At 42.9% G+C, this 27,398-nt stretch overlaps 1 protein-coding gene across 5 annotated transcripts in view; it reads right to left on the reverse strand.

The window, feature by feature from the left end:
- Nucleotides 1-27,398, reverse strand: part of UBR2 (ubiquitin protein ligase E3 component n-recognin 2) — a 103,786-nt gene that overhangs the window by 26,832 nt on the left and 49,556 nt on the right. For 3 of the 5 annotated variants that reach the window (XR_006388354.1, XM_044287586.1, XM_044287585.1), the window contains exons 17-37: nt 26,706-26,816; nt 25,156-25,221; nt 23,572-23,694; nt 22,503-22,566; nt 21,826-21,950; nt 20,900-20,952; nt 20,711-20,813; nt 20,347-20,395; nt 18,776-18,930; nt 16,543-16,645; nt 14,623-14,732; nt 13,591-13,671; nt 12,785-12,966; nt 10,396-10,598; nt 10,016-10,109; nt 9,710-9,871; nt 7,413-7,655; nt 5,092-5,240; nt 4,960-5,015; nt 3,276-3,372; nt 2,640-2,707 (exon numbers count right to left, since the gene is read on the reverse strand). Coding sequence is in view for 4 of the 5 variants with exons in the window: in XM_044287586.1 (XP_044143521.1) it covers nt 2,640-2,707; nt 3,276-3,372; nt 4,960-5,015; nt 5,092-5,240; nt 7,413-7,655; nt 9,710-9,871; nt 10,016-10,109; nt 10,396-10,598; nt 12,785-12,966; nt 13,591-13,671; nt 14,623-14,732; nt 16,543-16,645; nt 18,776-18,930; nt 20,347-20,395; nt 20,711-20,813; nt 20,900-20,952; nt 21,826-21,950; nt 22,503-22,566; nt 23,572-23,694; nt 25,156-25,221; nt 26,706-26,816 (2,397 nt within the window). In the remaining variant the exon portion in view is untranslated. The remainder of the gene's footprint in view (nt 1-2,639; nt 2,708-3,275; nt 3,373-4,959; nt 5,016-5,091; nt 5,241-7,412; nt 7,656-9,709; nt 9,872-10,015; nt 10,110-10,395; nt 10,599-12,784; nt 12,967-13,590; nt 13,672-14,622; nt 14,733-16,542; nt 16,646-18,775; nt 18,931-20,346; nt 20,396-20,710; nt 20,814-20,899; nt 20,953-21,825; nt 21,951-22,502; nt 22,567-23,571; nt 23,695-25,155; nt 25,222-26,705; nt 26,817-27,398) is intronic. The other 2 variants (XM_044287587.1, XM_044287588.1) reach the window with 1 other exon arrangement.

Genomic DNA, 27,398 nt, shown 5'->3' on the forward strand with positions numbered 1-27,398 from the left:
CAGGAAGGGGTTAGGGTTAACTTCCTAATCTAAGGTAATTGGCATGCAGAAAGGGGACACTCAGATAATGCAGTGCCGGCTGCAAACAAACGACTTGCCACAAAGGGTTAACCCAGCTCAGATGACCAGATGCGGAGCTCAGCGGGGCACCTGGAGGAGGAGCGACAGCTAGTCGGGGAGAATCCGCGCCAAAAGGACGAACCCGCCCCCTCCATAACTGGAATGAAAGTTGCGGCCTAGTAGGCCGCAAAAGCCGGGACATAAAGTTCGGCGCACAGCCGAGCGGGCGGTACTGCCGGCCGGTTACCACAGCGGGGCCTGAAGAGCAACCGCCGATGTCTGCCCACTGATTTGGAGGGGGAGTGTCCACTCTCGCTGCGGGAACCCATCCTGTGCCGCTAAAACAACTGCACGGGCTGAGTCCCGGTAGGCCCGAAGAGGAGCCGGGGGCTAGATTTTTGGCGGCGCCCTGCAAGTGCCCTGGCTGAACATCGGCCGCGGGAGCTCACCCCGCAGGCCGTACCTGGACCAGAATCTGAGGAGAACACAGAAGCCCAAGCCTACATTGGGCCTGAGGTAATGTGGGGGCCTCACCATGAATGGCCCACCTGAGGAAAAAAGGTCCTCCATCTTATGATGAGGTGACCGGGGGGGAAGGGAGAAGGGGGAGGGGAAGGGCCGAGGTACTTACCCAATACGGACTACTCACCCCATCTTCATCCTCTTCTCTTCACCCTTTCTCAGAGTACCAGCAGGGTCACCTCTTCAGCCGCTGGCACACGAAGTGGCAGGAGACTGGAATGGCGGAGGGTCTCGCCGGATTCAGGTGACCCCCTTGGCTGGCGGGAAGCAGGGGAGCTGGGCTGCCCTGGTCCACTTTCGTTTCTTGGGGAGGGCGAGCGGTGAGGGATTCCGACACCGGCCTTGCTCCCGGGGTAGACAGAGTGGCTAGGCGACTCTGTTTCCCCAACCTAAAAGAGGAAAAAGATAAAATAATAAAAGTAAGCCGCCCTGCAAAAGCAGGGAGGTCTGCCTCCTACGACACTAAGCTAAAAACTGATATGCTCTCTCCAGGCTGGAGGGGGTATAGCCTGCAGGGGGAGGAGTTATCACTTCTTAGCCTAGTGTCGCCTCCTAGTGGCAGCAAGCAGCTATACCCACGGTCTGTGTCCCCCAATGATACTAGCGAGAAATACGGATGATGAAACATAGATGGCATCTGTGGTTTTCACAGACCCATATACCATACCGGGGGTGATGGATCCGTGAACAGACAAAATAGAGCATGCATCCGTGCTAAAACCACAGACCCACGGGGAATAGTAAATGGGTATGTGTGCTGTCCATGGAGAACAGTGGATGCATGGAATAGCCTTCCTGCAGAAGTGCTAGCTGAAAATACAGTGAAGGAGTTTAAGCATGCATGGGATAGGCATAAGGCCATCCTTCATATAAGATAGGGCCAGGGGCTATCCATAGTATTCAGTATATTGGGCAGACTAGATGGGCCAAATGGTTCTCATCTGCCGACACATTCTATGTTTCTATGTAACACGTACAGCACAGGTAGGTGAAACACTGACATGTGAATAAGGCTCAACAAGCTAGCAGCCATTTTAATGTACTACACTAAATACCCTCTAGGTAAAATGAGCATGTTCTCCTATTCAAAGTTAATGAATTTAAAGGGGTTGTCCGAGTTATTTTTTTATTCTATGTTTCTAACTAGGCAAATGTAACAGCTTTCCAATGAACTCACTTTATCTCCAGTGGCTGGTTTCTCAGAATTCACTGAGGGTCACATGACCTGTGATGTCAGCTTCTCTCCCTGCTCTGATAATGTTCCTGCACAAAGCCAAGCCTGAGAGATCTGTACAGGAGAGGTCACTGTGCTGGCCACGCCCCCCTGCACTGCCAGCTGCTGCTTATTGCTCTCTCCCAGGATTCTTAACCCCTTCAGCTGCACAGACCCAGGGCTGAAGTGTTTACTGTGTAGCTGCAGGCAGTGAGGAGACAAATGCTGGGCACCGGAGCTGAAAGAGAAGTTCTGCAGAGCATTGCAGGTAGGGGGAATATCCTGTGTGTATTAGCAGTGTCTTTGTACAGCTAGGACTTGTAGTTCTACACATACAACATGCTGCAGTCTCTCCCAGCAGGCAGACATGTCACTCAGGGCAGCACTTGTATTCACTCCCTTAGCAGTGCAGGGGGAGGGGCAGAGATTGTTATTGCAAGTAAACAAAGGGCCAGAAGAGAACCAAGTAAATTAGGAAATAGATTTTTTTTTTTTACCTAAAACTTGCTTAGCTTAGTTATATAATCGCTGACCATCAGATTTACAGTGCCATTTTATTTTTTTACATGACTCGGACAACCCCTTCAATCATAATGATATTTTACTGCATCCCCCGAGAACCTCTTTACGAAGTAAGGCGATGGCGACGACTAAATGGGCCTCTGTTTATTTTGCACCAAATTTTCAGTTCTAGAAATTTGCGAGTAGCTCCAACACCTAACCCTTTTACTCTGGAATGTCATGATGCTAATGTGAACAGAACCTAATATTTTGAATCTGGTAAAAAGAAAATCTCATAAGTATCAAAAATTAGATGAAAAAATAAAATTAAAAAAATACCCACCATTAAATGGAACATGTCAATGTCGAGTATGCTGGGGGCCTCTTCGCTGCCCTCTTGAAGTACGATCGCTGTAGGAGAATATGAAGCAATGTAAGTATAATAGGTCAGATGACAAAAGAGTTTTTTCCAGCACCAAGATACTGATGGTCTAGCCTCAGGACAAGTGGTGAGGGTCTGACTCTAGGCACTCTGCTGATCAGATGCTTAAAGAAGCAGAGGTGCGCCTGTGAGCTGTTCATTTTGGCTACACCACTGGCTTAGTAGAGGGGGTACAGGGCCCCTTCAGCTTTGTCCCATTCAAGTAAACAATGAAGAAAGTTGCAGCATTACTATAAGCACTATGGGGGCTTCGAACAGCTGTGGTGCCAAGAGTTGGACACTTCCTTATCTGATATTGATTGCCTATTCAGACGATAGGACTTTATCCTGATCTAGAAAAACAGTTTTAAAGACCCAAACGCAAAGAGGAGTACAATTCTTTGCACCGTGGTCCATGGTTTATGTCTGCCACTGTATTGTTCTACATGTGGCATAGGTCGGGGGGGGGGGATACGACTGACGTATAGACTGGATAAGATGTGAACAGAGTCCAAGATTTAAATCCGGTTCATACTGTTACTCTTTGTAATAACTTACACTGGAAAAGCCGAGAGAAGTGTTTCTGCACCACTGCCAGAGGACACGCAGTCCAGTGTGCTGCCGCAAACCTTGTCAGCGATTTCAAGCAGTCATCCTAAAAGTAGGCAAATGAGATATCAGATTTTTAACTAAGACAAAATAACATCAATTAATGATCATTATAGGGGTCATTTAAGAAGAGCTATGCTCCAATTTTTGATCTATATCTGTCGCAGAGAATTTGCGGCCGAACCTGTGACTTCTTACACATCCACGCCAACGTTTACCAGTTCTAAAAACAGGGGCATAGCAAGGGCAGGCTGGCCGGCCCGTCTCAGGTGTAGAAAATGATCTAACTACACCAGCAAGGGACCTCGCATAGTTATGTAGAGGCCAATGCCTCTACATAACTTAGGCGCATTAAGTGCCAGCTCAGGGCCTTATTAAAACGTCATCTAAAATGCCGGTCTTAATAAATGACCCCATATATGTCTAAAAGTTTTCATATTTTCCAGATATATTCACTGTTTTAGGAGCTTTCCACGACTCGGATACTGATGACCTCAGGCAAAGGTCATCAGTATCTGATCAATGGGGGTCAGACCCCTGGCACCCATCAATCAGTTGCTTGAAAAGAACTTTGTACTTGGGAGAAAAGCAAGTCAAGCATTGCTGATTAACACCGAGGACAAACCAGCTTAAGGACAGCTGCACACATTGCAGAATACGTACGGTTTTTTCACGCGGGTTCTCATGTGGAAAAACCGCAGTGTATTACAGTACCAGCAAAGTGTATGAGATTACACAAATCGCATCCACACTTTGCAGACTTTTTCCATGGGGAAATGGACCTACTGAGTGGATTTCAAAATAAATAGCATGACAATTATGTTTGTGGTTTTAGCTGAGGGTTTCATCCATTTCAATGGAAGAGTGAGATCAGCAGCAAAACCGCATCAAAATCTGCATTTAGACATTGTGGATTTAGGTGCGGATATGCAGCAAGGAAATTTGTGCGGATCTTATGTTCACCCACATCTGGGTGCAGGTGGCCTAAAGGGATTTTCTGGGATTTTAATAGTGAAGGCCTATCCTCAAGAAACATCATCAATATCTGATCGGTGGGCATCTAACTCCCAGCCACCCACCAATCAGCTGTTTGCTGAGCACTGCAGCTTCTTCCTAGGTCTGTGATGTCAGGCCCATCGGTCACATGGTTTTTCTATTGCTCAGTCCCATTCCAGTGATTAAAACAAAAGATGACGGCAGCATCTCCAGTGTATTTCTTTATTGGACAAGCCTTTACAGAATGTGTGCAATAAGAACCAGACAGCTACGTTTCGGCTATATCCTAGCCTTTATCAAGGCTTGTCCAATAAAGAAATACACTGGAGATGCTGCCGTCATCTTTTGTTTTTTGCTACTTGACGGACCACCGAGGATCTGTGGACGTTGGTCGCCTGATGCATTTTGGTGAGGTCATGAAGGGCTGAGTGCTGCTCTACATTTGTTGTTTGCCCATTCCAGTGATTGTGACTGAGCTCAATACCAAGCATGGCTGCTATAACATGCACTGCACTGTGTTTCATATAGCATGAAGCCACAGCACTGTTAGAGCTTGTGACCCTTCAAACAGATGATCAGTGGGACCCCACCGATAAGATATTAAAATCCCAGAAAATTCATCATAAATCATGCTCACCTGTCGACATGGTAGATTTCCAAATAAGGGTCTTTCTTCATCCGTTAATATGCGTTCTGAAAGAGTGCAAAATCATGGTTACCTTTAGTCTAATGGAGAAACACTGATTGACTATAGATAATCAATTCTTACCAATAATTTGCATTGTGTACGCACAGCTTTCCCAGCACATGATGGGGACACGAGGGTCCTGCTCATTGGGGTGAACATTGAGGCCGACCTTGTATGTCGCTGTTCCAAACGTGGTTAGCATTTCTTTAATACTATCTGAGTATGGGTTCCTTGTAGTGAATGGGAGACCAAAAAGTTCACTTAGTGTCATCAGTACAAAAATATGTCCAACTGCAATTAATGTATATATTGTTCAAATGCATCTAAAGCAAGAAATGAAGCAGCTTTGCAAATAATTGTAGCGTTTTGTGTCAATAGCTTCTATTCAAACCTATGGGTCTCCATGGTAACAAACTACAAACAAACCTTTTATCATCCGTTTTGGTAATTCAACCCTCACCCCTTTATTATGTTCCTTCATGTAGCCTACTGAATGTATTACAAACAAGGGTTAAACTAAAGAGTGTATTAGACAGCCTGATTTAACAGCCGATAGTTAGGAGGGAAGCGTTCCTTCCCAGCAATCGTCTGCTGGCTAGCAGAGGAGACCACTGGTATTACATGCAGCTATCTCCTCCACAGTATAGGGAGGAGCAATCGTTATACCATCACACTTCCCTATACTGAATCATTGTTTGCTGGCAGCAGATAGTGATTAGACAGCATGATCTGTCGTCTGCAAACAATGATTTTTTTTTTTTTAACCTGTCAAAAGATTTGGACTGCCCAAACTTTCGTCAAAAAATCAGCCTCTGGTACACGGCCGTTGTTCAGCTGTTCCATGCACAGTTAGATTGGTGGGGGTCCAACTGCTGTGACCAAATTGATCACAATAAGGGTTGATTCACACTTCAGTATGTGTTTTGCGGATCAGCAAAACATGGACACCGGCAATGTGCGTTCCGCATTTTGCGGACCGCACATCGCCGGCACGCTCATAGAAAATGACTTTTCTTGTCTGCAATTGCGGACAAGAATAGGACATGTTCTATTTTTTTCCCGGAACCGAAATGCGGACAGCACATTCCAGCCTCATTGAAAATGAATAGGTCTGCACCGGTTCCGCAAAATTGCGAAACGGATGCGGACCCATTTTGCAGACGTGTGAATGGACCCTTATGGAGATCCTGTTCAAACTCTATGGGCCTGCTGGACATAGCCGAGTGCTGTAGTCGATTTTTCCTGGCAGTCCCATGGCAATGAATGGAGTGGAAGCGCACATGCTCATCTGAAGCTCCATCAGTGGCCTACCTGCTATGGGGCTCGGTGGGGAGGGAGGGCTGGTTACTGACCTTCCTTTCTTCCCTGAGTAAAAACACTGCATTTTCACACAGCCTCAACTAGGGGCGCTCAATGCAGAGAGATTATTACAGCTTCCATGGTAGTTGTATTCATTCCTATTCACTGATCTCCCCCTAGTGGTGGCTGCAGGATGACAGCTTTGTAATAGAAGAAAAGCAGGAAATTTATCAAGGTATTTTTGACAATTTTCTAGTGAAAATACATTGAAAAATATGGTGTTCAAAATAAGCGCCATATATTTGAAGAACCTCTTCCACTTTTTCTAACATAAAAGTGGAATATAGTGGGTGAGGCCAAAAGGAAACCTTTTTTTTTTTATTTATTACAATTTGATTTTAAATGAATTCCATTTTTATTTTTAAAAAAGGCTAAAAATTCAGCATAAATCTGGAGAGTGGTGCACGTCCTGCATTGCCTGGTAGTGATTAACACATGTACACTGGAAAAATATTACGTTTTGCTATGGGGCCCTATGAAATTTAAGTATGCTGCTGCGCTCCATTTATGGACCCTGTTCTTGTGATCGGTCCCAATGGACAGTCCTCCACCAATTTTATTTTATTTTTGTGGCTGTATAGACACTATCAAGACATAGAAGATACAGTCAATGATACAATCACAATGGATTTGAAGATCTATATACGGCAACATTTTGGTTGATAAAGACATGTACTTATATTTTGTATTCTAACATATTAACTAAATAAACCAGCAAACAATTAAACTATTGGCTGTCCATTGTCTCGTATTGTTCTCAAGATGGAAATGGGAGTTGTCCTGTGTACTAGAAGGCAGAAGGTGCACCCATGATATTGAGTCGTTCTGCATGTTTCTATGCAGACAGTGTCCCAACATCTCACCTGTCAAGTGAGGGAATAGGATGGTTTCCCAGTAGAATTCTCTCCTGGTACCAGGTAGTGAGGGAGAAGCAGATGTGTAGTTCAGAACTAGACCCCCAACAATCTTAACCTATCCAGTGAATGGAGATAGCTTGCTCTTACTGGAAACCCCTTTAAGTAAAGGATCATTTATATACGTACTTTGGTTGGAAAGCAGGCCGGAAACCTTCAGGGACGTTTGATTGCTTGGAAGAGTCTGATTCATCTATAATAATTAGATAATTATGAGTAGATCTGGTTACAGCGTCACACAAACATACAAATCCACATAAATAGGTTAACTCACCCATGCTCTTCTCTGCATTAAGCTCTTTTAGTACTCTGATTTGCTGTCCTGTCACATTCACCCATTCGGACAAATCTGGTTGATCGGAAAAATCTAACCTGTGGAAATAAAACACAGAAGACACTAATGAAGGTGAAGACTGAAGAGCTTCGACCAACTTCTGCTCCAACACAGACAACCGCGTGGTCCAGCACTAGCAAAACATGGCTGCTTTATTCCAGAAACAGCACCGCACCTTTCCATGGGTTGTGTTTGATACTTAATGGGGTCATGCCTCAGTACCACACACAAACTGTGGACACTTGGGTACTTTACTTAGAAGAAAGCAGCCATGTTTTTCTAATCCTGGACAATTCCTTTAAACTACCACAGGTGCACCCCCTCTCAACGATCAAATGATGCCAGGGGAACCCATGTTTGGCTTCTACCATGGAAATGTGGCATAAAATGCTGGTCTTGCATTGTAATACTCGGATTGGTTGGTTCTGCCAGAGCGGGACCTGCATTCTTAAATTTGCCCTGGTCTGGAGAAAAAAAAAAAATCTTTAGCCCAAACATCTTTATTTTCTTGAGGTTGATGCTTGGGTTCTCCAGGGTACAGATATGGATGACCTATCGTCAGGATAGGTCATCAATATCAGATCGATGGGGGTCTCCTGGCACCCCCCCCCCCCCCCCCCACAATGATCCACTGTTTTGGGCTGCCGCAGAGCTGTGAACAGAGCAAAAGTAGAAGGTCCCATACACTGTATAGTTTCACTTGAATGGGAGCTGGGCTGCAGTACCCCGACACAGCCACTACACAGCGTATGGAGCTGTCTGCCTCCAACTCTGTACACTGTATAGTATTTCACACCATGGCAGGCCAAAATAGCTCATCGGTGGGGGTGCCACGTGTCAGACCCCCACTGACCAGAGTATAGGTCCTCAGTATCTGTAGCCCAGGGAACCTCTTTAAAGTGTTACCGTTATGTTTTCATCAAGAAATACATTTTAGCATATGATACTGCTGATGCCTCAGCAGTCTGAAGCCTAATGCAGGCATGCAGTGTGGAGGAGCGCCCCTCTGTATTCTGTTTACAATAAACTGGAGACAGACAAGCCCTAGCAATGGTCTTTTAAGGGACCAGTAGAAAGGGACAGGGGACATGAACATGAAAGCTGTTATTACAAGGTAATTACAGATCTTTTGACAATCATTGACAGACTAACTCAGGTATACATGCCTAGCTCTCAAACTGGCAAAATAAAATATATATGACAGTTTCACTTTAAGGCTCCAATCAGACGTCTGCACTTTGGGTCCGGATCCGTTCTGCAATTATGCCGAACGGGTGCGGACCCATTCATTTTCAAAGGGGACAAAAATAGATGCAGACAGCACACAGTGTGTTGTCCGCATCCACATTTCCAGTCCACGGCCCTGCAAAAAAATAGAACATGTCCTATTCTTGTCCGCAGCAGAATACATATGTGTGCGGTTGTAGGTGCGCGGTTTTAACACACATGCACATATATTTGAACTGTTATTTAGTTATGTTACTTAATGCTTGTGCACGTTTTTTATTCATATTTGAAATCAATGTTATTAACTTATAGCGGCATGTCCAATCTACCCCCCTATCCCTCTAATTAATTTTAATATCACTTGAGTGATTGATAACTTTTATAATAATTTGTCGTCGTCAATGTATGGATATGTATATAGGACACTCCCGAGTGTGTATATGTAGGTATATATGTATATGCACGTATACACCTGTGTGTCTTCGTATGGATGTACATGGATTAATAACTGAAAACCAGATGTTATAATGACAAATTATTCTCCACTCACTAATATTATATAATTCAACCACTAACAAATAACAATAATACAAAGAAACTGTTGTATAAGTTCTGTTTACTGATCAATTGTTAAACTAAACATATGAAATGTAACCTTAAAATATATCAAAAACCAATAAAAATTTACTGATAAAAAAAAATTGGGGTGCAGGCCCGGTGTTTTGCGGATCCGTGTGAATGGACCTTAAAACTGTTTTCACATACAACACAGACCTAGGGATTCTTGCTATAAAGCTAAGATATCTTCGGTCTGTGTTGTTTAAAAGCACTGTATATGTAATATATAATGAATACAGCTGCGTACCTGTGGTAGAAGCTCCTTGCTGGAGGCAGCATAGGGATGACTGTGTTGCTTAAGCACTGACAGAGGGGGCAGAGGAATTCACCATTTTCCACGTCGTAGCTTGTGTGTACACGTAAACGCTGCTGTCTGCGCTGCTCCTTCATTTGCACAGCATCAAAATACCTGAAAAAGGTGGAAGCATTAATATTTTTTTTAACATATATGATTTATGATTTATAAATGATGTGTATTTTCTCTCCTCCACTGACCACAAATTGTGCATACTTGCAGAATGTCATATAAAGTAAGTCCACATCCACTACATACCTTTGCCAGCAGTGAGCGTGCATGATGTGCCCACAGCTTCCCGTGTGTGTCCCACAAGCCAAGTCTGGATGCATGAAGAGCGGATCATAGTTGTCTGCACAGAAAATGTGCTTGATTAACAACATAATCTGCAGTATTGTACATCCATCAATTATACTATACCAAGTACTAGAGGATATAATATTTATGAGATTTAAGCCCTCCATTAACTCTTACATTTCCATCACGTATGCTTTATAAAGAGGAGCAGCAACCTCTCTAGACTATAAATCAATGACTGCAGCACATCTAATATTGCTGATAACCACTTACAAGCAGCAAACCTATCTATAAAAAGCCAGAAACCATGAATATCTTCCCCTTACGATCTGTCTCCATACCTGGGTATTGAATAACCTTTGCTCTGTTCTTAGAGAAGACTGTAGAACGTTGGATGAAGGCAGCCAGGACCATAGCTTTGTTTTCTACATTGTATGCCTGCTCCTCCTGACACAGGATACAAGTGACCAGCTGACTCTGTTCACCAAACCGGGTCTGGTGGGGGCCGAGTGCAACCAGCTTGGAGTCCAGCAAAGCAGGACCACTAGAAAGATACATAAGATAAATAATATATGGTCTGCATGACATTCAGAAATCTCTAACGAGCCATCAGGTTAAAACCGGAATTAGAAAGTTACTTTCATGTTGTAAAGTGCTGGGATATGGCATGGTGAGGATCTGACCTCTGGGATACCCCACCCATCTGTAGAATGGAAGGTTGTAGTGCTCATTTATGGCCGTGTCCCCTTCTATGGGCCCTATTACACTGGCAGATAGAGCAGACTATTGTTGTGAGGGAAGCGTTCCGTCAATCGCGTGCTCACTAGAGGAGGAAACCGCTGCTTTTATATGCAACGATCTCCTCCACAGTACAGGGATGAGCGATCGGTAATGCCTCGCTTGTCCCTATACTGTGTCACTGCTTGCTGGCAGCAGAGCGCCTATTACGTGGCGCGATCAGCTGCCAGCAAACCAGGATTGTTTAACATGGTAAAAGATCCCGATTACCCGATGAACAAGTGTTTGTTCGTTCATCAGGTAATTGGTGGCAGTTTTACCCTGCCAGATGATTTCTAACGAGTGTGTTATGGACTATTGATACAAAATGGATACTTGCTTGTTGAGGACTATGTTTAGCTAAGATGGCGGCCAGGCATTCAGCCAACACCTATAAACTAGAATCTTACTTTGTGTTTTATCATGTGTTTCTTTGTGGTTTCCGTTCAGCTCAAGCAAGCAGTTTCAAAGAAAGAAGTAATGGTTTCACCCACCAGCAAGGGGGGAGGGGGGGGGGGGAACTTCCTCTTGTCATCAATGTTACAGAAAAGTTAAGAGTTTATAGCCAATAGAAAAGATACACGCCACCTTACACCCCCCACTCCTTTCCGTCCTATATACTGTATGCTGTTCCTCAAATAAACCAGAGATCCTGTTTAACTCCAAGTAGTGGGTTGTCTCAGTTTGATCTCTCCGTGCACGTACATTAATTAATTTGGAGCAGTACATCAACCGAACTGGCAGCTTGGCCAGAACCAGAACAAGTGTTCATATGAACGCTTGTTAGTGATCATCTTAGCAATAATCTGCCCGTGTAATAGGGACTTCAGCTTCTCCTGCACAGAGGCAACCCACTACACCTGCACAGTGAACTACAGCACAGCTCCATTCACATGAATAGATCTGAGATGCAGCACTAAACTAGGGGTCCTTCATTTTCAGAATCAGTGATATGTCATCACTTTAGAAGGCAGGTATATACTCCTTTAACTTGCATGCAGTTAATGGTCCATGTAATATCAGGAAGTATTACTTTACTGAGAGAGTAGTGGATGCACGGAATAGCCTTCCTGCAGAAGTGGTAGCTGCAAATACAGTGAAGGAGTTTAAGCATGCATGGGATAGGCATAAGGCCATCCTTCATATAAAAGATAGGGCCAGGGGCTATTCATAGTATTCAGTATATTAGGCAGACTAGATGGGCCAAATGGTTCTTATCTGCAGACACATTCTATGTTTCTATGTAGGCAGACCTCCATCACTCAAATAAATGTTGGCTTCATGACAATGCTCTTTCCCACTTCTCCCATATAAGCTCTTTTCAGTCGTGCATGTATTGCCTTTCAATGGAGAAAGGGGAGGAAGCCTCTGCCAGACACCTCTAGTGGCAGCTTATATTCTGGGAGAATAAAAAGGACTGGGCCTTAAAATTCAAATCACCGGATCCTTTTCTTCCCTGAAATCACTAGACCTTTCGGCCAGTTCCATAGAAAATGGTGGGATCGGTCTATAATAGCTGTATGCACAGGTAAAACTAAAAAAATTTGAATATTGTGCAAAAGTCCATTTATTTCAGTAATGCTAATTAAAAGGAATTGCATTAATGCAGCTTTAAATTAGAATTTTGTGAAAAGGTTCAATATTCTAGGCTCAAAGTGTCACACTCTAGTCAACTAATTAATCCATACCCCCTGAGCAAAGGGGACCTGTGATTGTGACTATGGGGTTACATAAGCTGTAAGCCATAATCATCCAAATTAAAACAAATAAAGGCTTGAAATATCTCGCTTTGCATGTAATGAGTCTCATATGTTAGTTTCACCTTTTAAGTTGCATTACTGAAATAAATGAACTTTGCACGATATTCTAATTTTTCGAGTTTCACCCTTTATATGGGGTCTTTAGGTTACAGGAACATCAATTGGATGTATCAATATAAAGTGCTCGCCTCACCTGTTATCATGAGATGTTGATGCAGACACGCTGAGTTCATCCATCGACTGCTGGAAAAGCTCCTTGTTTTCATCAATGAAGTGTCTCTGCATTTCAGACATCTGGGCCATGATCTTCTCTTTGCGGAGCCGGGCAATTTCCGCTTTCCGTTTCCTCTCTGCTTTGTCTTTATCGCGAGTGTTCTGAAGGTCATGAAAAACCATTCATTAAAATGTGCAAGAACACTGAGCCAATTCATAAATTAAGCAACTCTCCCTATGATTTTGTCAACGGCTTCTATGCAGACCTGTGCAGCCCCATGTTAACAGGCTACAAGTAAACCCTGTGTTTATCATATTACTTTCTATCTGCAAACTTACCAAATGCATCTCAGCAAGAAGTATAGGACAGGTTACAGGGAGAAGGAGTGCAGGATCAGACTACAAAATTTTGTTTGTAGTCTGTTACCAAGACAATCTGCAGACACAAACCTTCCAAAGCCGATTTATTTCAGATGTATTGGGAGGCCTTCAATGTACAAAGGGTGGTCTTAGTAATGGGCCTACTGTCACCTGATAGTCTATTTCTTCATGAACGTTGGTTTAGATCATAACATGGCCCCTTTGTAGGCAGACACCAGGTAAATTAGGAACAGCTCCTCTATGAATGCTCACTAAACTTTGCAGTTCACTAATAGACTATTAGAATTTTTGCAGAAGATCCAGTCATCCCATCCCATTTTAGATTATTGGCACTATGTGTATATGTCTCTGTGTGTCTCTACGTTTAGGTTAATGATCAATTATGGTGGCAATTAGGATTCATACCTCTTCCAACACATTGCCCCCGATCTCCACCGCTGGAGTTGAAGAAGAACTTTCTCTGATCTTCTTAATAGTTCCGAACGCCTAGAAAACAAACATAGGAGCAACCATGATCTATATTTAAGCCTCAACACTCCAGTATGTTCCTGAAGAGGAAGTTAATAAAGGGGTTCCCCCATCTAGGACATTTATGGCATGTCAACTGGGTCCCCACTGGCAGAATTGCTCCTATCATCAGAATGAGGCATTGTCATGCCTGGCTGAGAATGAAAAGGTGGCCCCACTTCCACGTCTCTCTCCATTCACTTCAATAGCACTTACAAAAATACTTAAATACCTGGAAAGACCCTCTTTAAAATGGGTGTCAATGGCCGACATATGCCACCGTATGACTATAGAGTGGCATAAAATGAGAGGCTTCTGTCTGAGGTATACAGCAGGAAATAATCCTGACATATACCTCCAAAAGAAGCAAAAACAAGAATCAGTAAAACATTCATTTCTTTCACTCTGGGGATGCCCAGCCATCTCTGTAAACACTAATCACATTACAATAGAAAGGAGAAATGCATGCACGGCCTGACGCTGTTCTCAGAAGTGGTAGTGGTGACAGAGGTCTGACTACCACCTTTGAATGCATGTTCTATTGACAACAAATCTAGCAAATGAAATATGGCAACCCCACTTTAAATGGGTACATTATTACTGGAAAAGCTTTTAAAGTTCTTCCAAAGGGAACAATCCAATTCCACATCATTGATGCCAATAAAAAAATATCCAAAAACATTAGCGTTGCCGTCCTATATCTTTTACATTCTGCCCACACTTCAGTCGCAGTTCTGAATGGTGTGGCAGAATAAAGCAAAACACTAGATGGACTAAAGGTACTTTTGACTGCTTTGAATTGGGATGTCCTACAGACATGTCAAACTGCTACGGTGTGAAACCCACAAGTCTGTTATAGATTTGGAATCTAAATCCTATTTTATTTTAACATTTTTTTTTTCTCTGCTACAGTGATCTATGAAATCTTACCTTCAAAATCCAGCGTATCATATCCTTATGAACCTCCAAGTGAGCTGCGTTCTGCAATGTCTCCAACAAAGCCAAGATACTGGGCGACGTGTTTGGAGCTTCACCTGGTCCTGACAATTAATAAATACAAATTTAAGTCCTGCAACTTTATAAAACACTTGTATATTAAAGGATACAGGACATGTGCAAACCTGTCAATCATATGGCAAGTGGGTGATTCTTCACTTGTGGGGACTACCCACCAACAGGTGAAGAAGTCTGGCCAAAAACACGAATAGATTCACTCATCTCTACTAGTGTTGAGCAAACTTGTGTTTTAAGTTCTGTGTCCAAAGATCGGGTTATTGAAGAATCCAGTTATGGACTCCAAATTCCATTATGGTCCGTGGTAGCGGAATCCATAACAGGATTCTTCGATAACCCGAACTTTGGACGCAGAACTTAAAACACAAGTTCGCTCAACACTAATCTCTACCCTGCATCAATGTTCCCTTGCTAACTCACGTCAGCCTGTCTCTGACGCAGATTTAAAGATCTGTCAGTCACGCCCCTACATGCTCAGACTGAAGAGCTCACATCCACAGTCACTGTAGTCAGTATATTATTTTTGTCTGGCCCATCCTTTTGTTTTCATCCACCTGACGGGGAGGGAAATGCAGCTTTAATACTGATGACATATCCTCAGGGTAGGTCACAAACATCTGTTCGGTTGAGATCCAACTCCCGGAACTCCATCCATCAGCTATTTCCCCGAGTGCCGTGGCCTCTTCCTCAGCCTGTGAGGCCACATTTATCTGTCACATGGTCTTTGACCGGCTCAGGGCTTTTCCAGTGAATGGGACTGAGCTGCAAGACCGAGCACAGACACTACACAATGCAACCGGGAAGCAGCGCCGAGCCCATTCAAAAAGCTGATCGGCAGGAGTGTCAGCAGTCAGACCTATCCTGAGAATGCCATCAATATTAAAATCCTGGACAACTATTTTAAACAATACATGAATATCAAAAATATCGGAAAATCCTGACCATTTATTTGCACACAACCATATCTTATAATAATCTATTCAACCCTAAGGGGTCACCTATTCCATTTATTAATTCCTCTATAAGGAGACATCAGACCCTCAAAATTCTTCCTCTTACCAAAGAAAAATATTCTATGCAAGAGTGTCAAGCACAAAGAACATGTAGGCAAAAGATACATCTCCTTTCTAAACTGAGCACCTAAAGAATTCAAATGTGGCAATCCCTACTGTAGAATGTACATAAAAAGTGCTTTGGGGTATGTGCCCCTAAGGTAAAAGGGATACAGGGCCCAGAAATGGTTTTACATAAGTAGAAGTTATAAAAAGATTCCTATTTCTACTCAAACTATATAAAAGTCGCACCTTTTGCCTATACATCCCGAAACTTGTGGGGGGGGGGGGGGGGTTATAGCACCTAAAGGACTCTGAAACACAATTTCATCAAGACTGCAAAATTGTCGTGTCTTTGCACAAGACAGATGAGCATATTAACTTTATATGTCACCTGTGCAACCACGTAGATATATAAACCTAAGAAGCGCTCCTGCTTGTATTCTTTTTCCTAGTATGCTTCAAGCACAGAGTAGTCCCATGTGATTGCTTAAAAAGCTCCATGTGGCTAATCAACTGGGACTCTAATTACACTACTTGATAGGGGAAAACTAAGGGCTGTATTACACCAACAGATTATCTGACCAATATCTGTCCAATCAGACCAATAGTTGGTGTGTATAATAAAAAAATCTGTGGGTGTAATAGGCCACCGGACCAATGATTGGTCAGAAAATCTGTCAGATAATCTGTTGGTGTAATAAAGCCCTTAGTGTCAGGTCAGTATGGGTTCCTGAAAGCAAGTTCATACAAAGTCTGAAGTAACCTGTAAGCCATGACCTACTTGAGATCTTCTCCGAGAATGTAAAGGTGAGAACATTGTCCTCGCTGATGTTCTGCAGATGCTGGATCTCTTCCTGTAACGCCATTCCAATCAGATGCAGAACCTGAAGAATTGCAACCAGAGAAGTAATCTGATGTATTACTTTTACACTGAACATTTTTAATTTAAGGGGTTTCCAGGCTCCCACTATAAACGACCAATCCATAGGATAGGTCATTAATATCTGACCAGTCAAAGTCTGATGCCCCACACCCCCACCGTTAAGCAGTTCCCTACAGCCTCCGGTGCTGGAATTATCTCTTGAATGGAACAGTTTGGTGAAGTGTTGTGGCTGTGCCAGGTTACTGTAGCTCAGCTCCCATTAAAGTGACTGAGTTGCAGTAACCCAGCATGGCCACTATGCTTTAAATGGAGCTGTGCTTCCCGTTCCATTCACTGTGCTAGTTCCAGGGTCAGAGGCTTCTGATCGGTGGGGGCACATGGGGTCAGGCTCCAATGATCAGATATGGATGACCTATCCTGAGGACAGGTCAGATATCAAGCGGCCCGGAAAACCCCTTTAAAAGTAACAAAATAAAACAGTTATGGGAAAAAATCCTTCACTATAGCATAAATACTAAAGGAGTTCCCATATTAGGGCATCAATATCTGCAGTGACACTGGTGCTGGACCCACAAACCACTGTGTAGTGGAGGGAGCTGGTTACTGAAGAGCTGCTCCCATTCCCTTTAAGCCTCATTCACACGTCAGTGTTTTCGTCAGTGATTGTGAGCCAAAACCAGGAGTGGAGCCTCCACAGACAAGGTGTAAGGGAAAGATCTGCCCCTGTTCTGTGTTTAGAGCCGCACCTGGTTTTGGCTCAAAATTACTGATGGAAATCACTGACCAAACACTGATGTGTGAATGGGGCATTACTGGAAGAAGCCCTGCAGTGACCAGCTCAATCTATTGGCAGGGGTGCTGGGTGTCAGACCACCGCCAATCAGATAGTGATTGCCTAGAATGAGGATATTGAACAGTAAAATCCTGAAATACCCATTTAAAGGGGTTCTCCACTTTGTGCAATCCCTGCATATTAGAAGGGTACTTGAACAATATGACTATGAAGAATATGACACGGCAGTAGCTGATAGCTGTCTAATTAATTAGTCTAATGTCCTCTTTTGCAACCATATTAGTTTTCTGTTTCAACTCCTTTAAAGTAAAAAACTGAAGGTTCAGAAAGTTCCTAGAGTTCAGTTTCTACAGCTCCATGCAAACAATGCACGTCCCATGGTAACAGACAAAAGCGAAACCCTGTGGGATCTAATCCTGCAGTCGTATTTCCTTCCATTCTTACCCTAGCTTATGCTAACCTACATTTATCCCCAGGACCGAGGGGACGTCCTCTGCGTCTGGAGGAAAGAAGGTTTGTACACAAACATAGAAGAGGATTCTTTACGGTAAGAGCAGTGAGACTATGGAGCTCTCTGCCTGAGGAGGTGGTGATGGTGAGTACACTAAAGGAGTCCAAGAGGGGCCTGGATGTATTTCTGGAGTGTAATAATATTACAGGCTATAGCTACTAGAGAGGGGTCGTTGATCCAGGGAGTAAATCTGATGCCTGATTGGAGTCAAGAAGGAATTTTTTCCTCTTAAAATGAGGAAAATTGGCTTCTATGTCAATAGTTTTTTTTTTGCCTTCCTCTGGATCAACTTGCAGGTTAACAGACCGGACTGGACGGACAGATGTATTTTTTACAGCCTTACAAACTATGTTACTATGTTTTTAGCAAGAAGTAAAGGACAGTGGAGGATACGACTTGCAGGATCTCACTGCACGGGGTTTGCTTCTTGTCTGTTACCTTGGAAACACATAGGTCTGTATAGGAGCTAAACACAACGGTACATGTCCTACTGCAAATCATTGCTCATTTCAGAGGCACAAGAAAAATAAAAAAATAGTTGCAAAAGGTGGACACAGCCTTTAAATATATAATATAGTCGCACTGTCACATGAGCTGAACCACAATGTTAATGGTCATTGGCTGGAAACTGCAGTCACAGAAGTGCTCAGAGTGACTGTCCCTTATCACTGCTCAGCGAGTTCTCGGAGTCTGGGAGCATGACTTGTTAATTGCAAAGTCTGATCCAGATTATAAAATGTAAAAAACACTTTAAAAGGGTTTGTTTCCCCTATTTTAGACATTTATGGCGTTTATGAAATCATTCAGTTCAAGCAGCATGTGCCTACCCTCTGCAGCATGGCCTCAGACCAGGAATATCCATTGGGCTCTACTGCCCATTGAAGAATTGTGCCCATGATGCAAAGCATGACATCTGACTGGAGAATGTTGATCAGGCTGGCAAACAGAGGGCAAAATGGAGGCGGCACCGGAGGAGGCAAAGCTGGGATAAATTGAAAGAATTATTCACATTTCACAATGCTCTTCATATACACGGTTTATTACTTTTACATCATACACATTATGGTGCCAGGCAGAAGTCTACAAACTGCTGGGGAAACCTTCCTGAAGCAAGCAACCATGTACTAAAAGATTGTCTGAGAATAACATTCATCACCTTTCTCCAGGACAGATAATAAATGTATTATCACTGGGGGCCCTCACTGATCATGAGAATGGGCGTCCCCAAGTCCCATGTGTGAATAGATTGGTAGTGACATGTCTGTTACCCGTATCCACATGAAACAATAATACTGGAGCCTCTTTCCTTCTAAGTCTGCACTGAGCCATTCCTCTGTTATTCCAACTGAAAATGAATGAATCAAATGACAAAGAGGGGGAACCGTTCCCCTTGTCCAAAGGGGTGTGACACGGGCAGCCTTGTTTGGACGATGCCAGTCTGCACAGGGGACAAACCTAACTGGTAACAGCTAGTTGTCAATGTAATCATAAACTTCTAGGAGGGACAACAAAGGAACGACACAATGAGGAGTTTAAGAAGGATGTTTCAGAATTACTATACAAGTCAGGGGAGCCGAGAAGTCCACTGTACATCACCACAGGGTTTTATAACAGTTTAAAATCACATTTTCTGAACAATTTTAGTCCAGATATTGTGACCATATTTTGATTTCTTAAGAATGGCCTTAGGGCTCCTTCCTAAACACTATTTTTTCACAGTTTTTTCCCCTCAAATGTCTTACAAAAAAACCATGGGGGAGATACAAGATTGACGTTTAGGGGAGAAAAAATAAATAAAAATGCTATGGATATAGTGCATTCTATAGAATTTAACATTGGGTCACAATACAATGTTTGTGTCGAAAACAAATAAATAAAAAAGTACAGTTAAAAAAACACCAACAAAAATACAGCAAGAAACAGCAAAAAGCTGTGTGTGAATTGAGGCTACACTTTAAAGCCTCATGCATACGACAGTAATCGTTTCGCGGTCCGCAAATTGTGGAGATGCAAAATACTGATACTGTCTGTGCTGCGTCCCCATTCATTTCACTGGGTCTGTGGTCTGCATTTTGTGGACATATTCTATCTTTTGTGGAATGGACATATGGATGCAGAAAGCACATGGATGATCCATGTGCTTTCTGCATCCATATGTCTGTTGCGCCCAAAAATAAATAAGTCCACAAAATGCAGACCGCAGACCCATTGAGGTCAATGGGTAAGCAAAAGAATGCAGATGGCACATGGACCGCATCTGTATTTTGAGCATCTGCGAGTTGAGGGCCAGAAAACTGAATACGGTTGTGTGCATGGGGCCTGAAGGTTGGAATCCCACAGATGCTTTGCTGGATGGTAAGCACAGAATTTTTTTTCCCAATAAATGAATGACGTGTACCTGTATCCTCTTCACTGAGACGCTTCAGCTTACGCTGGGCCTCTTCAGCCTGCAAAATGAGAGAAGACGCATTCAGTTAATGACATTGCATCCTTGAAAGCATGGAGGTTATTCTAGTATTCCTTTCATTTCCAGTCGCTAATAAAAAAGGGACACAATGTCATGACAAGACCACTAGCAATCCTCTTGTGGACATCTTCTACACTGGCTCCAGTGCTGAGGATGGGCAGCCATCTTCATCTTTGAGCTGCCGTGTCTCCCATTGGAACTTGACCTCTACAGTGAAAATGTGGCTGATCGCCGACCAATTCTTTAACATATTTATAAATTGACTGAAGTCGAAAAGGTAGAAAAGTGAATTTACCTTTGACTGTTCTGCTCTTGAGTAATGGTAATAGAAGAGGTCGAAATCCTTAGCGCCCTCCGGCTTTAGCTCATATAATCCTCTTCCCGTCAGGCCTGGCTTTCTTAAGACAATATAGCGACAAAAAATGACTTAGATACTGAACGGGCTCTGAGTGTGGTAAAATCAAGAAAAGACATGACAACTTACTTAAATAGTGCAATAGTCTCAATCACTTGCTCCATTCCAGTTTCCTTATTTTCCTATCGGTTAAAAACAGAACAGTAAAATGATGCACACAAACATGGCCACTCACTGGAACGTCACCCATCACTCAGTAATATACAGTGTGTGTGTGTGTGTGTGTGTGTGTGTGTGTATAGTATAGTGTATGTATATATATGTAGTATATATGTATATATATATATATATATATATATATATATATATATATATATATATATATATATATACACACACACACACATACACACACATATATACATAGACACCCACCCACTCATATATATTTCTTGCTTGTGTCATTGGGAGACTGCTGGTATAGCTGCTACCACTAGGAGGCGACAAGTGAAAAACAAAAGCTCCTCCCAACAGCTATCACCCTCCTGCAGACACTTGGGGGAGATTTATCATCTCCCTACACCATTTCTATGGAGTAGAAAAAAAGTTGCAAACACAGTGTTTGCAACTTTTTAAACTCCACTGCAACAAACCTTTGTCTAAAATTGAGTTTCTAAGCCGCCCGTACCGCTTTCCAAAAAGGGCGTCCGGTACATTTATCTTCATTTACACCAGTTTTGTACTGCAGCTTTCAGTGTAGGCGCACAGATGATGTGCCTAAATTATGACCAGTCCTGAGCCTCAACATAAACTTGGCACATCCTCCGTCAGCACAAGGAATATAACAGACCAGTGCAAAACATTCTGGTCTTGATAAAATTCCAATGCCTCAAATGGCTGATTGGTGATATTGATCTGATACCGATGACCTATCTGGAGCATAGGTTATCAACTTATAAAAGCAGGGCGACTCCTCCAACATGAGGGAAAATGCATGAATCAGTTCAGAGATGCAGCTTTACAAAGTAACCGCAATGGAAACCTGCTATACTCACGTCTTCTGGCAGTGCCTTCACCAGCTCACTATGAGCCATGGGCCGTATGCTCAGTTGATGGACGATTTCACGTTTTATCTCATCAGCAACTGTCACCTGCCCAACGCCAGGGCAAAATCTCTCACCTGTTACATACATAAAAAAAAAAAAAAAAAGGCCATCAGTCCTGTCAGAAAAACTTCTGTTTTCAATAAGGATGCAATGCAACCCAAAGCTCGATGCTGGGTGCACTCCACCACCGAGATCCCGCTTAGGGTTCTTACACTATGGCGCAGTTTAGATCCCAAACCTTTTGCACAAAGTTCCGCCCATATCCCCCTAAATCCCTCGCCCTTGTCACGCATGTCTAGTCAGAAAACACTGTAGAAACCCTACCTGCAACAAACTGCGCTATTTGGCACCACTTTTTAGACAGATTTTTTTGAACGCATTAATAGATCTGGGCCCAAGTGTTTAATTCCCCTACAGCAACACCACAGTGAAAGTGAAGCATTTCATAAATCCCATTGGCACTATGTAATGCATGGAAAGGCCAAGTCCCCTAGGGGGAAGATGTCGAAACTTTTAGTAGTTATGCTTTGCCCTGAGATGGTGGTCCTGAATGAAGGAATGAAGAAACGTATAGAAGAGCAAGTCAATGTTATAATTCACATATTGATGTGTTAATAGTATCTTACCAACTATCATAATGATCACATGTAACATCTCTTCAATAAGGGTGTTATTCTGCTGCACTAGATCCTGAACAGAGAGAACAGAAAAGACTCATCACACAAACATATCAGTGCCTGATAAACATTTAAAGCGGTTATCCCATTAATCATTTTCACACTAACAGTCCTATAGGGTAGTAATTTAAAGTACGAGACATACAGTTTTCATTATTCTTCCCGGTCTTCCTCTTGCTGCTGCTCATCTGTGCCGCTAGGGGGCGGGCTCTTGACAGAATCAATTTCCTTCCCCCTCTGGCAGCTGACAATATAGTCCCTTCTTATGTCCCTTAGAGAGGGATTCTTTTCAGCTATACTATCGAACTGCTGAAGAGGCTATGCTCCTCTGGCAGGGTAGAAAACTAATACACAGATTTCATAGACTTGGCTGTGGGCAGAGTGACTAAGAATGTGTGACCATGGCAATGTGGAGTGGGGACAAGAGCCACCACTCAGTGGCTTCTTCACATGTAATGCCGCTGCTAAGTGGTAGTGGGGCTCTTGTCCTCAACCACCATTGTTTTGACCCCAGCTATATTTACGTTATTATTTATTGATCTTTGGTTATTATTATTATTCTTAGATCTGCAATTTATTTTGATGGTGTGGTCCTCCTATGCACATTATTGGTGGTGTGTGTGTGTGAGTGTGTGTGTGTGGGGGGAGGGGGGAGTGGTTTTGGAGATTTATCATACCCCCTCATATGTTCTGACATTTCTAATTGTTTTTTATTCTGGCTGCTTTGTACAAATAACAAATTGTATTTTTCATATTTTCATTTTGGTTTATTTTTCCATTATGTGGAGGTGCTGGAGTTTGTGCACACTTGTTTGTTGCAATTATCTCACCAGTGAAGTATGATGGCTGCAGCGCCCTTATAATTATTGAGTGGTGCCCGCCATTGGTTTTATTGATCCATACAATGAATATGATATTTAATGGTGGGACAACACATTTAAAGTCCCTCAACCTTACCCCTTCCATTGACGTAACAGCAGTTCAACATGAACACATCCCATTTTTTGAACAGTAGTACCTTGTTTGTGCTGTCTTTCCTGAACCTCTTCCCATAATCAGGAGTGCCAAATATCTGGAAAATTTCAAATCGGCTAAGGACAATCATCAAAAAATGGTTGGGGTCCATCATTGAAGCTCCAGCCTATAAAAACAATATATCAGAGGGGTATTCATTTTTACATTCTGGACAACCCCTTTTCATAGATCATAGATGCTGCAATAAAGAATCATCGAGGAGACCCCACATCCCATGTAGAAGCAAAGCATTACCTAACACAGGGATCAGCAACCTTCGGCAATCCAGCTGCTGTGAAACTACAACTCCCAGCAAGCACTCTTACTCATCTGTTCTTGTAACTCCTATAGATGTGAAAAGGGGGATTCTGGGGTTTGTAATTTCAGAACAGCAGGAGTGCCGGAAGTTGCTGATCCCTGACCTAGCATCAGTTAAAGGGAGTCTGTCACCACAATTTGCCCTTATAGACCACTTACATAGCACTGTAGCATAACTATAGATCAGTCAAATGGTACCTTTGTCTTTTTGTTTGGATGTTCACCAGGGGCAAAAACAGAGTTTTATTCATATGTAAATAAGGGCTCGCAAGTGCCCAGGGGCGGCGTTCGGGCTGTAAGTGCCCAGGCCGCTCTTCCTTCTTCTCACATAACCCCTCCCCAGCCTGTTGCTTGGCCCGTCCTGTAAGCCTCTTACATCATCCAGTGTACTGGCCGATATCCCGCCGGCGCATGCGCACTGTGATGACCATTGTGGGCAGCAGCATCATTCCATGCAGTGCGCATGCGCGGGCGGGCTATTGGCCAGTACACTGGATGACGTAAGAGGCTTACAGGGCGGGCCAAGCAACAGGCTGGGGAGGGGTTATGTGAGAAGAAGGAAGAGCGGCCTGGGCACTTACAGCCCGAACGCCACCCCTGGGCACTTGCGAGACCTCATTTACATATGAATAAAACTCAGCTTTTGCCCCTGGTGAACATCCAGACAAAAAGACAAAAGGTACCATTTGACTGATCTATAGTTATGCTACAGTGCTATGTAAGTGGTCTATAAGGGCAAATTGTGGTGACAGACTCCCTTTAAGGACCATCTGTGTGATGTATGTACGAGCCAGGATCTTCTGGGGGAGAGAGAGACGCTCATCCGAGAGACTCAGCTAATATAAGGGGTCCTTTGGAGGCAATTCATCCTTATTATGTCCATGGCTTCACCTTTTAGGGTGGGTTCACACATTAGAAAAAGAGGGATACAAAAACGCCACACCACGTTCTTGTATCATGCAAAGTGCAATAATAATAAAAAAGAATGTAAAAAAATAAAACCTGTAAATTGTATTTTTTTTTATAATGGAACTCTATGGCAAACAGATGCCACTGTATGGCAACAGACTGAGGCATCCGGTTAACGTATACTTTTTTTTGTATACGTTAAACGGATGGGAAAAACGCGTTGTGAATCCAGCCTAATAAAATCTAATAAGTGTTGGTGCCTGCAGGGAACTCTATTCACAGTGCAGCCATGAGTGAAGTCAATGGCAGAGATCTCATTAGAAACTATTTTTTTTTGTAACAGGACGGGTATAAATGTTACCTGTAGCATTACAATGTCCTTGTCAAACATCTCTCTTCTGCATTTGACATTGTGATAGTAGTAGATCTGTTAAAAGTATATAAAAAATTATAATAATTAAAATATCCGCAAAAACAATAGGTTGATTACAATGAAAGAGTCTATGAGTTATGATCTAAAACAATGCTGTCAGAAAGATAAATTATTTGGGTCACATATCATATCTCTGAACTTTAAAGGGAGTCTGTCACCCTGATTTTGGACTATTATCTACAGTAAAACATTAGCAGTACTATTTTTTTCCCCCACTGTCCGCACCCAGAACTTTATTGAAATGCACTGTCAGGACTGTTTCATTATGCTAGTGTGGCACAACAGCCCAGACTGTGTATTTCAGTGCAGGTACAAAGGCTTTGCGATTCATCTTCCCTACCCATAATTTTCCCTTCCTATCTACAGCCTATGTGATTTACCCTCCTGGAAAACTTGGAGGCTTTCCTCCCTCTCCACTGTCCAATTTGCATCGCTCTACCTGCTGTGTGTACAGTGAGTGTCCTGGCCTTACTCTCGGCCTAATGACACAAACTTCGTAGACCCCTATGATGCTATTGGGAACACTCACCCACACGACGTGCAAAATTTCACCTTTAGGCCTCCTGCACACAACCGTATGGCTTTTTTTTTGTATTTTGCGGACCGTTTTTCAGTTTGTTTCAGTAATGTTTCCGATTCCGTTCCGTTTTTCTGTTTGGTTCCCGTTTGTGATCCGTTTTTTGCAGATCGGAAACGGAAGCATACAATAATATTTAAACAGTAAGTACATAAAAAAATTGGGCTGGGCATAACATTTTCAATAGATGGTTCCACAAAGACAGAACGGATACAGAAGACATACGGATGCATTACGCATGCATTTAGTTTTTTTTTTGCGGAACCATTGACTTGGAGCCATGGAATGTGATTTGCGGGCAATAATAGGACATGTTCTATGTTTGAATGGAACGGAAATACGGAAACAGAAGGCATACAAAGTACCTTCCGTTTTTTTTTTTTTGGCGGATCCATTGAAATAAATGGTTCCGTATACAGAAAGCAAAAAACAGAACGGAAACAGAAGAAAAAACCTTTGTGTGCAAGAGGCCCTACTTTGAAACTAGCCTAAGACTGGGAGAAGGGCGGGGGAGAAAAGACCGAGCCAGCCACTCATATGAAGGGTTTGTTCTGATGCAGAACAAGGGGTATTTCTCAATTGCACTTTTTAAGGGTATTCATAACGTAGCCAAAGCAAATTCATGGTTAAACCATGGACACTGCATTGTAGGGAAAACTCAGCTGGTGTCAGACTCTCTTTAATAACTATTTCTGGGAATGGAATAGGAAAACAAAACAGCGACGACGCCATTAGTGTCTTTATTGGTCCGTACATATTATATGGTAACTTGGCAAAACCACTTGTGACCCATAGATTTGTCTACCTCAGAACTGCTCTACTACTGAAGCATATTTTGTCGCCCATACAACACAATATTTATAGCAAATCAAGTGAAAAGCAACAGAAAAGATCTCCTTACCTGGTTGACTAAGGAAAACCCATTCCTTCTCCACATCCCAGCATGCACCTGCGCACACAGCACCAAACACCGCAGTGGGTGCTCAATCAGCATTGGTGGACTCAATTGACTCTGCAAAATAATAATCCGAGAACTTACACTTACTTCTCACACACAACGCAGTGTTACGTGTTTCTACTTCTACAAGCAACTTCCAATTCTTGATCTTGTTTATTCTCCGAGCTCGGTAACCTTCTACTAATTTGGATTTCACATGATAATCAGTGGAACCTGTTCTATGCTTCAAGCTCCAATAAGACAAGGGCATCAATAAGATGGGTTTTTATGCAGCAATAATGTTGATTGGCATTACTAGAGGTTTTGTTTCATCAGCTATGGGCACCAGAACCTTAATGATGACCAGCAGAGGACACACGTGTCAATACAAGTGACCAGGTTGTATCAGGCCCCGTACAGACTATACTCCAACTTTCTGTTGGATGGATACTTTGAGAAAATCCCTTGCGTATACTCCCAATGGAAGGCTCTGGCGTATGCCACTGTATATACCCTACATCCATCTGTGGTATCCCATTCTGCCTAAGGACAGCACGGTTGCTCAGTGGTTAGTACTGGTGCTTTGCAGCGCTGGGTCCGGGGTTCGAATCCAACCTGAGCCAACATCTGCATGGAGTTTGTATCTTCTCCCTGTGT

The sequence above is a fragment of the Bufo gargarizans genome, chromosome 3 (genome assembly GCF_014858855.1).
Source record: "Bufo gargarizans isolate SCDJY-AF-19 chromosome 3, ASM1485885v1, whole genome shotgun sequence".
NCBI classification, from domain to species: Eukaryota; Metazoa; Chordata; class Amphibia; order Anura; family Bufonidae; genus Bufo; species Bufo gargarizans.